General features: G+C 45.8%; 1 protein-coding gene across 1 annotated transcript; it reads left to right on the forward strand.

Moving 5' to 3' along the window:
• The first annotated feature begins 578 nt into the window (after nucleotides 1-578).
• UBE2H (ubiquitin-conjugating enzyme E2H) lies at nucleotides 579-13542 on the forward strand. The gene is made up of 4 exons (XM_009581057.1): nucleotides 579-614; nucleotides 1313-1365; nucleotides 6367-6495; nucleotides 12671-13542. Exons 1-4 carry the CDS (start codon nucleotides 580-582, stop codon nucleotides 12793-12795), a joined length of 342 nt encoding a protein of 113 aa, XP_009579352.1. The 5' UTR covers nucleotide 579; the 3' UTR covers nucleotides 12796-13542.
• Nucleotides 13543-13853: the final 311 nt, after the last annotated feature.

Raw genomic sequence — 13853 nt, forward strand, 5'->3', positions numbered from 1 at the left:
TGAGCTGTTTTCTTTTCAAGGGGACCAGAGATACCAGCAGATTGATTAATTGCTGTATCGGTGCAAAACTTGAAGTATTAACGCTCTGCCCCTGAATGGCTTACAAATGTAGACTAATGTTGCAACTTCAAGTTCATAGAAAATCTTTGTTGGGAGACATAAAAAAAAAAAAAAAGAATCTTAAAGCAAATGTTGAGCTTAAATTTTGTGTTTAGTGTTTATTCAAAAGATCCTTGCAGCTTTTAAAAACACTTCATCAGATGTGGGTGCTCGATTGTGCTGATGGGCAGTTCCTTTCAAGATAATACTGAACCACAAAACCTTTGCGGTACGGTTGCACTGTAAACAGAGGGTTTTGCTGAATTTCGAGGGAATGGACAAGGACCCTAGGGGCAGAATGTTGCCTGTGTATTTTAAAGGTTACATAGCTATATATAGCTAAGGCTGGGTTTTCTTTGAAAGTAGTCTGATGAGTCCTTATTCAGTAAATTCCAGACTTCTCTTATTTGAGGGGAAAAAAAAAAAAATCAATCTGTGGCTGTTTTCTGCTATTTACCAGTGTGTCTCTTTGCAGGATTCATGAATAAAATTTTCCATCCCAACATTGACGAAGCGTAAGTAAATCCCTAGTGTGTGGTTTTTCTGAGGAGTTTGTCTAATTGTAACTGTATTTTGGTTTCACAATAATACGCTGATGAGTTGAATAATGCTTTCATCAATCTAAGAGTACAGAGTGGGGGATTTGATAGAAGTAGATCTTGTCACAAGTTAACTTTCAGGAGTGGGTCAGGCTGTGGGCAAGACTAGAGAGCTGCATGTTGCAGGCTCTCTTGCAGATGTGGTTTTTGTATTGTAACATGCTTCATTTACAGAAAATTCAAGGTTGCCAGTCCCCCTCCTCATTGGCATCATTTCTAGAAACAAGGAACAGCGTCGGCTAAGCCATAGCTCCCTCTTTAGCTGAAGTTCACATCTATACTAAAATTCTTCAAAACATAAGATGTTTTGCCACATTTTTTTTCAGTTAGGATTTTATTAAGGGGAGCCACCTATGCTTCAGTCTGTCCAGCAGAGCCCCACATGGACCAACTAATTCAGTAATGGCTCCAACTTACTTTCTTTTGTGCAGAGTATGAAGATTCATGTCGTTAAAGGCTGCCCCTCTATTAACCGCAAGACAGGAGTAAATCATAGCTTATCTGAAACAGTGGGGCAGAGGCAGGGCAGGGAAGGGAGGGGGTAGATTATACTAAATCCCCAGAGTATTTTTGAGTGTGACTGTGTTTAATTCCATCCTTTCCGTATGTTTCAGGTCAGGAACTGTATGTCTAGATGTAATCAATCAAACTTGGACAGCTCTCTACGGTGAGTTTGGCATTTCCCCAAAAGCTGATCACGTGAGCATCCTTACTTGGTGTATTAACACAACACAGCTTGCTGGGTACAGATGATATAAGGCCAACTCTTTTTTTTACTGAAGTTTCAGACTCCTCACTGAGCCAAGATCACGTGAAAAATAAGATTTTCATGTGAAAATACTTTCGTAACCTGTTTTTATGCCAGAGAGGTGAAAATGTTCCATAAACCTTACAAAGGATCGCTCAATCCATTGCTTGGCAGTGTCTGGCAACTGCACAACAGTACCCAGCCACGATTCAGCATTGAAAGAGAGGATTGACTGTATCTAAAGTGAAACCTAGTTCCAGCTACCCCATCCATGTTTTGTACATGCATTTGAGCTGGTGTTCTTTGTGCACAAGGCTATGATCCCACTTCTACGGAAGATGGCACCAGAAACCATTCCTGTTTGTCGTGGCAGCATCATTTCATTGCAGGCTAGGAGGTGGTAGTGCATCTAGTGACTGCACTGCTTGCTGCAGAATGTTTTGGGTTTCCCATTAGGTCGTGTCTGGCTATAACTCTCCTTTTTAGAGATATTAAAACGTTAGCCAGTAGCTGAAGACCCATTAAAATAGCATTTAGAGAAAGCTGAAATTGTTAAAAGGAATACAGTTGAGTATCTAGTCTAGGTTGGCTGCATTTTAAAAGTGGACATTCTTCCGATGTTCCAATTATGCTTTGTGGAAGAGTATTCAGGGGAATATGCACATCAAATCGTTCGTGTTCTTCCATGAAAAACTGATTTTACCTATGTAAGTTGAAGTTTTGAAGCAGTTGCTAGAGAGACAAGCTACTTCACCTTCCTCGCAAGCACAATTTGTAAGGAAATACCAGACTTGGTGAATTCTGGTTGGGAAATTGCTATAGCAACTTGTTGAACTTTACTCCTCATCAGAATGCCTGAAGTCCTCATGTCGTAGGTGCATGGCATACACTTCACATGGTTTTGTTGTGAGAGATCGGCTTAGCCGTGACCCAGGTGGTGTTGCTAATGGAGGAAGAGGATGCTCTTGTGTCCTGGGAGGATCTGATGCGAGGAGGAGGAATTAAAGTGGTGTTAGCAAACCAAGCCCTCTGCTGGGGATGAACTTGCACGGTTCAGCCGGCAGCAGAATGCAGCACAGTGCAGCATGTGCTGCTGTCCCAACCCTTAAGTGCCACCTGCAGATCTTGGGGATGGCCGGACAAAAGAAAATCGCTCCAGTATAACTGTGGTGCTGGTTTTTGTGGGTTTTGCTGCAGTCTGGGTTTTGCTTTGGAAGCCATGCATGGATGGGCTCCCTGTTCTGCAGCATGCTCTCACAGACGGTACAGTGGGGTTTCTGCACTATTTCCAAACAATTTCGTAGGAGGGTTTTCTGTGAGAGGTTTCCTAATGAGTGCTGCTGTATTTTTGTCATTGTTATTGCTTGTAAAGGTAGAAAAAACAACTTCGGTGTTTGCTGTGCTTGCAATGTATTAATATCAGCAAGCCTGCAAAAATAATCTCCATTTTTCCTTGTCATGTCAGTGATAGGTGTAAGGTAACTTGAAGGTATCAGGTGTGTATTCTGTAGAGCACCTTCCACAGTAACTGGCGAAACCTGGCATTAGAAAGTGCATTGCTTGACAGTGACCTTATTTCAGACTTCCCTTGCCTTGCCGCAGGCTGCCTTGAAGCTGCAGGGAGGACACTGGGGTGACTGCATTCACTCTGCCCCTTCACTCAGAAGTCATCAGCACTAGAGTGCCTACATCACCTCCGCTTCCAGGGCTTTGCCTCCTTGTCTGAAGTCAGGAGATGGCCCATTTCTGAACGTGAAATGAAAATGAAATAATACTCCCCAGTGCCTCTCAGCACAGCTGTGTTGTTTGGAGTGTCACCCCTTTAAACCAGAGCGCTCCTGCGCTGGCAGAGGAAGTGGGTCAGATAATTCAAGGAGCAACTAAGGTGGAAGAGACCCAGAATAGCTACCAATAAATTCATGAAGACCTCGTGGTTAAATTCCCTCTCCTTTCCTAATGAAGTATCAAGTCCTTAGTGCTATGGTTGGGCTTCCTGCATATGTTCAACTAAAAGCCACTTTTGGGGATTTGAAAGAAGGGGGAAATTAATGAGGTCTCTTAAAGAAAAAAATAAAATAAAATCCCTGCAGTGTGTCCTGTGAGCCATGGTGACCTTCCAGGACTCTGCTTGCTCAGCCTACATGAGACTTTAGTTGTCTAATGGCCACAAAGAGGTACTTGATCTAAGCCTGCTCTGTGGAGAGACTTGTCCCAAGAGCAGGTGGTTTCACAAACTGAAGTCAAATTCTTGCTGATGGTGTCTGAACCCAATCCCTAGGAGGTTTAACTGGGCAAGCCACTACCACAGCAGCAAATATAGAGCATTCTCACTGTTTTTTGTGGTCCTGTTTTGGATTAGGATCCTTCTTCCAGTTGCTGTTGTGCATCATCCTAGAAGCAGCTGGTGGAACCTGGCTCAGTGTGCCAGCCATGGCAAACTTGGTCAAGGTACCACGCGTGCCTTAAAGTGCTTCATCACTGTCCTCAGCCAATATTGGAAGGGGCAACAGCTTCAATACAGCAGAAAGAGATTTCAGGGTAAAAGCACCTAATTTCTTAGGCCTTTCCTCCTGCTCGGCAGGGTTTATGCTGAATGGGTGACTGAGGTAGTCATAGCATAGTGTCTGTATGTCCCAGACATGTTGATGCAGGAGGGAAGAACTGACAAAACTTCGAGTCTCCTTTGATTCTCTTGAGCAAGATCTGAAAGCATGTTCTGAAAGCATGCCCATTGGTAGATTTGCAGAGGTGGTAACGTCGGGCAGTGGTGATGATCTGCCTGGACCTACTGCGCTGCTCTTCTAAGGCTGTATCTTTGCTGGCGATGGAGCTAGAGCCTGGTTTTCTGCAGCTATAGCCCAGAGCCAGAGTAACCGTTTGCACAAGGAGAGCACTTGGAGATCTCTCCCCCTACCTGCCCACGCATTTTGATGAATCCTTTAGAAAGTTAAGGGCTCTGAGGTCCCTGCCCTTCATCAGATCTGGTTGAATTTAGCAGCTCCGTGGGGCTCGGCGATGGCTGGGCTCAGGAATAGTCACACAGCCTTGTTCCTGTAAGAGGCAGGTTGAGATGGTTAACTGCTCACATGGTGGATCCTAGGGAGCGTTGGGCTTCCCTTCTGACAGCTCCACTTTGATCCATGCTAGAGGGACTGGTGATGCTCATCCACAGGCAGGATTCCTCTGCTACCAGGAAAGAGACACTCCCTTTAATTAGGGAAGAAGGGGGGGTCCTGATAAAAGATGTGTAGAATATTCCCAAACAAAACCCAACAGAAAACCCCACATAACGAATGCTGGTCTGCCTGTATCAGCAGCTCTCCAGTGGCTAAAGCGAAACCTGGCGCACAGCCCTGTACTGGGGGTTTAATCTCTGCTCTGTGTGGGTGTGCGTGGTCCTTCTGAAGCCCCCAAGGAGAAATAATGACACAGGGCTTGTTTCTGAACACCCCCACCGCTGAAGTGTGGTACTTGTCATCTTAGGGATGTGGGAAGAGGGTTTCGTGTATCCACAATTACTCATCGGCACCAGAAGTATGTTTCTTGTTGTGGATTATTTAGTGACAGATGCCAACTAGCACCAAGGTGTTAATGTGAGCTCTTCACATTCTGCGAATTGTTTTGAGTTGGAGGAGGGACTTGTTGATTGCTCTTTCTATTAACACAATGATAGAATTCATAGAATGGTTTGGGTTTGAAGGGACCTTAAAGATCGTCTAGTTCCACCCCCCCTGCCACAGGCAGGGACACTTTCCACTAGACCAGGTTGCTCAAAGCCCCAACCAACCTGGCCTTGAACGCTTCCAGGGATGGGGCATCCACAACTTCTCTGGGCAACCTGTTCCAGTGCCTCACCACCCTCATAGTGAAGAATTTCTTCCTTATATCTAGTCTAAATGTACCCTCTTTCAGTTTAAAGCCATTACTCCTTGTCCTATCACTACATGCCCTTGTAAAAAGTTCCTCTCCAGCTTTCCTGTAGGCCCCCTTCAAGGGTACTGGAAGGCTACCTTATAGCCTTCTCTTCTCCAGGCTGAACAACCCCACTCTCTCAGCCTGTCTTCATAGGAGAGGTGCTCCAGCCCTCTGACCATCTTCGTGGCCTTCCTCTGGACTTGCTCCAACAGGTCCATGTCCTTCTTATCTTGGGAGCCCCAGAGCTGGACACAGTACTGCAGGTAGGCTCTCACCAGAGCGGAGTAGAGGGGCAGAATCCCCTCCCTCGACCTGCTGGCCACGCTGCTGGTGATGCAGCCCAGGATGCAGCCCGGTTGGCCTTCTGGGCTGCAGGCGCACATTGCCGGATCATGTTGAGCTTCTCATCAACCCACACCCCAAAGTCCTTCTCCTCAGGGCTGCTCTCAATCCATTCTCTGCCCAGCCTGTATTTGTGCTTGGGATTGCCTAATCAATCTAAAGCGATCATCTAAAGCACTTTGGAAGGTGCTTTATGCTTGAGATATGTCAATTTTAGTCATGGAGCATAAGACATTTAAAGATGGTAATAGAAGGAGGCAGAAGTAGAAGAATTCAGTGAGGGGTGAAGCACAGCGCTTTGTTTTTCTTTTTTCCTTTTTTTTTTTTAAGCCAGGGCTGAGACTCAACGGGAAACAAGACAATTGTGTCCTTCCACTTCTTTGCTTAACCCACAGATATCTGTATCTACGTTGTTGGGATGTCAAGTAGTTTGTGCGGTTAGCTGAGGAGCTGCAGCATACCTCCGGCAGCAACAGAAGCTCTTTTATCAGCCCTGTATGTGCTTCCCCCAATGCCATTTCCTTTATTTCAACTTGCATCCAGATTTTCAGTGCGTTTGCATTTGAAGCTTTGTGCTGCTGTTCCAGTGCTGGTGCTTGCGGGGTGATTAATCAGACTGACTGTGGGTCTGTGGACATGAACAACTGTGTCTTTCACTTGCAGATCTCACCAATATATTTGAATCGTTCCTGCCCCAGCTGCTGGCTTATCCTAACCCTATAGATCCTCTAAATGGTGACGCTGCAGCCATGTACCTCCACCGACCAGAAGAGTATAAACAGAAAATTAAAGGTAAGGGCGTAAATAACACATTGCGGAATGAGTGGCGTTACTGTGATTCCACTCTGGGAGGATGAGGACTGTCTTTACTGCGTGTTTGTGTGTCAGTGCCCCATTCCTTCCCATTACAGGGTCCCCATCCATTTTAAATGGGGGTAGTGGATGAACTGCTGCTGCGGTGTATGCAGAATGTGGGGCAGGGTTTTTAAATCAATTAGCAGACCCTAAGCAGGGAAGGCTGTGAGAAAACTGGGTTAGGATTCAACGTGATTTTGAGAGATCGGAGAAACGATTCAGAAGAAAAGGTGTGCGACCGAAGAAGGGACAAGGAAAAGCGCTAAACTGAAGCGGGAGCATCCAGTTGCACATTTACTGCATAGAAAGTGGCTTGTTAGCAGTCCTGTGGAAAGTGATCTGAGAGTAGCAATCAAGGAATTGGTGATGCTGTTGCAGAAAGCACTTTCGTTCTGTGACAGAGCAGGGTTTTTCGGTAAATCCTTCCTTGCTACTTCCTAGTTCAGTCAAGGCTTAATAGTGCTGTGCCTGGTTCAGGGACTGACATTTAAGAAAGCTGCAGACCAATTAGTAAAGTCTGGCAGGGTGTAACAAGGGCATATGGTCTTGAATATGTGTCTTAAGAGGAGAGAGGGAAAGAATTGGAGGAGTTTAATCTAGAGGACTGAACAGGGTTCATGTCAAAGGTGCCTTCAAAGAGGAAGGGAATGATTTATCCCGTGATCAGCGTGAGCAGGATGTGGTCACAGGCATGTAACTCGGTTGGGGGATCCCAGGCTAAACATTAACAGTGGCTGGTGAGGGTAGGTGAGTGCTGGCAGAGCTGGTGAGGGTGCTGGTGTGTCTGCTCTTGGAAAGGTTGGAAGGACATGTTAGACAAGGCTTGAGGGATAGACTCAGTACCTCCTTGGGATCAGGAAAGGATCCCAGTAAAGAGACTCAAATACTTTGGATAAGACTGGTGTTAGAAGGACTGTCCTAGCAAGCTAGTATGTGAGACAGAAATTGAATTAGTTTTGCAAGCATAAGAAATAAGATAAAAAACAAGAATTGCGCTTTAAATTTGTGCTCTGCCTTCCCTAAAATCTGCTGCATGCAGACAGGAGCAGGGCACCATTTCCTGATGTGACAAGCCTATGGCAAAGCCATGGACTTTACCTCTCCCTTGATCCAGTGAACACAATCATCATTTAATCCAGCGGTGGGATGTTTACAGCCTTTGGCCCAGATTTGGTCTTCAACGGAGTTTTTTAAGAGACCATGACTGCCTGATATTTTTTTTTTTTCTTCCTTCTTTGGTTACTGAATAACTATAAGACTTGTTTGTCCATGGGAGCCCTGCTAGAAAGGTTTGCAGGGCCTGTTCAGCAAGGAGAGCCTCCATGAGCGGCACGATCTAATCTCCTTCCCAGTGTGAGGTGGTGTAGCAGCTTTCCTAACGGAGCGTTGTGAAAGCTCGCTCTTGTTTGGAAAGCGCAGGTATCCCAGAAAGACACGGGATTTGGTGGTGGAGTCCTTCTATGAGCTCTGCCACATCGCTCCAGAGTGGTTAAACCTCAAGTCACTTTGTTCTGATGTGAAATGACTTCATCAGCTGCGATTTTTGTTTCAGGGCAGAACTACAAATGAGGCCAAGCAAAGCCATGATTTAAATACTGAGTTATTCAGCCCACTTTGCTTGACTCCTCTGACAGCTGCATGACAGGATCGTAAGAACTACCCTGCAGATCTGGCCTGCTCAGTATCCTGAAGTCCACTGCCTTTTTTTCAAATGGCAAAGCTTCCAGGCAAAATGGTTTGTCAGATAAAATCTCCAGGGCCAACACGAGGGACTCTTTGGGTGTCCTCTATGCTTTAATGAAACAGGAATAGAAAGAGATACATCCTTGAAAAAAGCAAATAAACTGATGCTAGCCAACAGCACGTACTTCAAGGAAGATCTGAGGACATCCTTCAGGGAAGCTAAATGGGATAGTCTGCTCCCTCGTTTCCATCCTGACAGCCAGGTACAGGCCATGAAGATGATCTGGAGGGAGTTTTAAGTGCTTGCAACATGTCTCGTGTTCCATATACCCAAGAGCCCTCCTTCTGCTGTCTCTTCCCAGGCTTGCGTGACCAGTATAAGATAGAACTAAACACTGTCATTCCTGATATTGTAGCGTTTTTAAAAATAGCCGTGGACATGTTAAAATTGATGCAATGGATTGTAGCAGCTTCTCTGCTCTGGGAAACTCAGTAGTGCAAATACATAATTTATTGCTGCTTTTCTTCATTTTTTAGTTATGAGCGCATAGAACTGTTGTTTGACATAGTGGTAGTGAAGAGATGGGCGTAGGCTTAGAAATGTGGCCCAGGATTTGTAGTTCCTGTGATTCTTAGTATGAGACCCAAACAAGTAAGGATTTATCGTGAAACTTGTAGATGTCCATTAATATTACCAATATACAGCTGAAGACTGCGATTCTTAGCATTAGAGCCTTCATGTAGACGAAGTAGTTCATGGACACAGAGCCAAGTGCTCCTTTAAGATCTCCCTGATAGCTCTTGGTGAGATGGCTTGCCTGATCATTGGCAGAGCACCCGAGGGTGGGCTTCAGATACGCAAAAATGGCTCAACGTTTGCTTGTGTTGAGCTGCTGGGAATTGGTGCTTAAGTCCTGTGTGTGCTGCCTTTCTTTCTCTTTGGTAGATCTAATACGAAAACTTCTTTTGGGAGGGTGGCGGTGGTGAGTAACAGCAGCTGAAGGGTGCTGAGGGGCAGGTTGAGTGTTTGCTGGGGGCAGAGGACATCTCTGGGAGCAGTTCTCCCATCCCACATGTCGGCTCTGAAGTTCCATTAGAGTCCTTTGAAACACCAGTGTGGCTCACGGGCACGTACCAGCCACGGGGCACAACCACAGCTTGTTCTTGTTGCTCCAGGGTTTCAAAACAGATGAATCAAAGCTGTGTTTCCCTGGTAGGAATGGGTGCATAAAGGCTTTCCCTTCTCAATGTGAACAGGCTTCTGTGGAAGACAGTTTGTCAGTATAATTTAGATATTGCTGTTTTCTTCCCTTAATAGACTGAAGCTCCCTGGAAGTTTGACCTTTCCCAGATTAAACCGTCAGAAAAACCCAGCCCAGGGCTTGGTAGCTTTCCTGGGTAGAAGCTGGCATTTTAAGTTTGAAGTGCTTCAAGCTGTGTTTTCGCTTAGGCTCAAGCAGGCCTTTTCCAACAGTAAGAAACAGTGGCTTCCATGTCCAAATCTCAAGTGGCCCAGAGAGCACTTGAAGTAGTCAGTGAAGAAGCACTGCTGGCCTCCTGTCCTGCCATGGTCACTGGCATGTGTCTACTGTGTTTGGGGACTCCTGAGGCAGCTACAGTGTTTGTTTAGGTGGGTTTGGGGTAAGCGTAGAGGGAATGTATTTCTAAGGTGCCCCATAAGGGGTTGCCTTTATCATCCAAGGACACCCAAAGTCTTACAGCAAAGGAACTTTGGTTCCTTTTGCTGGATTGTGTAAGGAATAACAACTCATTTGGGTAAACAGCCCTTTTAGAGAGGGAGATTAATTCTTGGAAAGCTATGGGAAGGGAGTAGCTGGTACAAGGATATGTCATGTTGGCATCCCATCTTCTTAGCTCTGCTAACTACTGCCAACCCACCTTCCTGTGTAAATTCTCTGAAGGCAGGCTGTTTTTTTGGTCCCTCCTTCAGTTAGTCCCTCTCATCTTTAAACCATTAGGTCTGTCACACCAATTCTTCTCACTTTGCAGTGTCCATCTCTTTTGGCAGGTGCTCCCTGCCCCAGACTCTACAACTCCTGTTCGGTACAGGCAAGAGATGTGATCGGGCAGGGCCTAGGCTCCATGGTGACACGGGCTAGCACCTTCCAAGAAGGGGCTTCTCCGTGGCCAGGACCTGAGGATGGAGCACAAGGGTGCTTTTCTGTTGATACTACGTGGGCTCCAGCAGCCTGAGGGCAATCCGAGACCTTGAGCGCTCTGTGCTTCCTGGTGTTTACATAGCTGCCTTCAATACTTTATCAGTTCTTAACAAGTTCTTGTAAAACAGATTTGAACAACTGCTTCTGTAGTCCGAGTGAGCAGGTTAATAATGTATATTAAACAGTCAGACTGAAGCTGCGTGCGTCATTAGATGGAGAAGCTGAAGCTCACTGGGCTCACCTTCCAGGCAGTTCTTATAGCTTTTCCAGGGTGGAACAGGTCTGCCAAGGCCACCAGCTGCTCCATCCTCGGAACTCCTCCATGAAGTGTTGGCTTCGGGTTGCTGTATCCTTTCTATACTCCTGAACCCAGAGTAACATGTTTGGGCTCAGTGTCCCTATGTCAGCTCCAGAACTGTGGAAAAAACCATGATGATGATGCAGATCTCTTGCCGAGTATTGTCCCTTCCACTAGGGTGAAGGATAGAAAAGCAGAAGGAAAGAGGGACAGCTTTAAGAAGCCAGGCTCTGCAAAGCGCAATCTTTAAAACCTGTGTTGTAGCACTTAGTTATCTGGCATTAGATGCATCCTCCTGCAGCTTTGTCAGTGCATCTATCACGATACGGTATGGAATAAAAAGCAGTGATCTGTGCTCCAGGAGGAGAGGTGCTCCCTGTGGACTTCGTTCCCTAGGAGGAGTTAAAGAACATACAGTTGGGATGGCTGCTGGGCTGGGACTGGGATGTGACATTCACGTTTCCACACAGGGGCTCATCTTTGAGCACAAAGGGGTGGTGGTATTCCCTCTTTCTCCATTTTTTCGATACTGCTGTTTGGAGGAGGCTTTGTCGTATTTTAGTACCTTCATATCTGGAAAGATAATGAGTTCTCGACTGTAATTCCCCAACGGCAACTTGAGCACAAGACCCCTCTCCAGCCCAAAGTGCGTGGCCTGCGGTGTGGAGGATACGCTGTCGGGATAGTGAGGTTACATCACTCCTTCACACTATGAAGCTGCTTTCTTAGAGTGAGGGGGAAAAGAGGAGGTCAATAAGAGGAAGACTTGAAGTTGAGGCTGAGCACCCCTTCTTTAGCCGAGTTTTGTGCCAGGCTTTCACCCCTTCTCCATTCTGTACACCTGCATGCCTGTAAGGAATGGGCTTTCTCAGCTCAAAGTAGCCTGCCTGCTGAGGACACCAGCCCCTCCTCAGATCTCTCTGGGAGCCTCCTGCAGCCACGAAGGAAGGAAAGGGATTGCCAGACTCGGTCTGACTGATCCGATCCACTTCGCGTTGCCTTTTTGCTCTGTCCCTCTGCACGGAGGTGACGGTAGAAGCCACGGTTGGCAGCGGTTACTTTACCTGGGTGCAGGAATCCCAGTAAACCAGTTTTCCCACTTGCCGTACAGCTTCCTGCTTGCTCCTGGCTGCAGTTCAAGGTGTTGGTCGGGGTGCCTAGAGCCAGTGTGGTTTGGACCCCGCTGCGAGACACGGTTTCCGTCGGTGACCTGCATTGCAGTAGCCCTCCTCCCCGCAGAGGGCTCCCCGCGGGTCCTTTTCAGCTAATCCTATGGCTGCTGTCTGATGTGAAGCAGGTTGCAAGAGTTGTGCTTTGAAAACAGAGCCTGGGGCCTGTTTATTTCAAGGCTGGGGAAAGGAGCTTTTGCTTTTTATTAAAAAAAAAAAAAGTGCAGCTATTCCTGCAGTAGTCTTCTGTTCTGCTTTCTCTGCCCATCCTTCCTTAAACTCTGCTTATGCAGAGTTTAGTCTGGAAGTTTAGTCTGGCTCTCAGCTTGGCTTCGGTGATGGTTGTTCTGCGCTATCGGTTTAAACTCTAAGATCTTCATTTCTTAGTCAGGCTATATGGTGACATCTTGATGGCTTTTTAGGCTTGTTCTCTAGGTCACCACTAGAGAACTCCTATTTTGGCAGTAAATGGACTCCTGTCCTGTTAAGTGAGATACGCCATACCGGGGAAGACTTAGATTGTTTCCAGCTACGAGTGTGCGTGATGCTGACGTAGGAGCCTTGGGATCATACTTGTTTTCAAGGGTCTTGCACGTCTCTAAGGTCTCCATCAGCTGTTTTCACACGTTGTTGGACAATGCTGCCTTTGGTCTGAGAAATATGGTAACCTATATGACTTATCAAACACGATGTGACCCAACCAGCCGTTAGTCGTAGTTCACCCATCCTCTGACTGTTGAATATATGCTGCTTATATGTCTTTTCTTTTCTGTCACATACAGAATACATTCAGAAATATGCAACAGAAGAAGCACTAAAAGAACAGGAAGAAGGCACCGGGGACAGCTCATCTGAGAGCTCCATGTCCGACTTCTCGGAAGATGAGGCTCAGGATATGGAGTTGTAGTAGAAGAGGCAACCTGCTTTTCAGAGAGACTCTAATTTCCTAACCATGAGAAGCAGACTATAATATTCATATTTAAACAAAGCAATTTTTTTTATTACTAAACAGGTTTTTATGAATAATAGCATTGATATATATATATCACCCTTTAGATCTTGATTTTCTTGGTCATTTCTCGAACCCGAGGTGCATAGCATATTCCCACATTCCATTTTGGTAGCAATATGCAGCCCGAATGCATGCATTCAGATTCCATTTGGCCAAGTCAACTTGTGTGCTACTGAACTGTCAGCTAAAACAGCTGCCCTGGTAGATAGGGAGTTAGCAAAAAGATGTTTGCTTTCTTATTGATGTTTCCAAAGACACCACCATGGATGCTAACGTGGAACAGCGTTTTCTCAAAGTATAATATCTGGGGGATGATATACTAACCGTGTAGATCAGACAGTGGAATAAAAGGTGCTCCTTCAGGTCAACCTTGCTGATCGTATTTACGTGGAGTCACATTAAAAAAAAATAAATAAAATAAAAACAAACGATTCAAATGCATGGAGCTATTCACAGCATTGAAGCTTAAAAATTTTGACTTGGATTTTAAGTCCGTTTTTATATATGGACTCCTGCCTGCCCTTCTGAACTGTAGGGACTGACAACCACTGGTCTATTTGCTTTTGGGACTTTTGAAAGCCTTCATCTGGATGTTATTCACTTTCTTGGTCTGGATTACGAGCTGTTCCCTTTTCGGGAGGAAAAAAAAAAAAAAAAAACAAAAACAACCAGAAACGATGCTCTCTGAAGAGTGCTTTGATTTAGCTGGAGCACATGTGAAGTCAAACTCTTACTTTGTCATAGTTTTGAAACTGCTGCCCTTTGATGGCTTCAAGTTTGCTTTTTTTCTCTTGCTTGAAGTATGGTTAAACACCTCGCAAACACTCTCCATCTCCTAAGAGGGTCCTCTGACCAGATGGATTAGCCTTGCTGAGAGCTTCAGATCCACGAAGACTGGCCCATTGGCTGTAGTCCACGAATCCACCGGCACTGATTTTATTTTCCTTTCCCTC

Source organism: Fulmarus glacialis, unplaced genomic scaffold (assembly GCF_000690835.1).
Source record: "Fulmarus glacialis isolate BGI_N327 unplaced genomic scaffold, ASM69083v1 scaffold11967, whole genome shotgun sequence".
Classification (NCBI taxonomy): domain Eukaryota; kingdom Metazoa; phylum Chordata; class Aves; order Procellariiformes; family Procellariidae; genus Fulmarus; species Fulmarus glacialis.

Bases quoted from the DNA above. Each gene is read 5' to 3' on its own strand.
- UBE2H (XM_009581057.1), top strand. From the start codon at position 580: ATGAATAAAATTTTCCATCCCAACATTGACGAAGC. The intron at 615-1,312 runs GTAAGTAAATCC...CGTATGTTTCAG, and splicing joins CATCCCAACATTGACGAAGC to GTCAGGAACTGTATGTCTAG. The intron at 6,496-12,670 runs GTAAGGGCGTAA...TGTCACATACAG, and splicing joins GTATAAACAGAAAATTAAAG to AATACATTCAGAAATATGCA.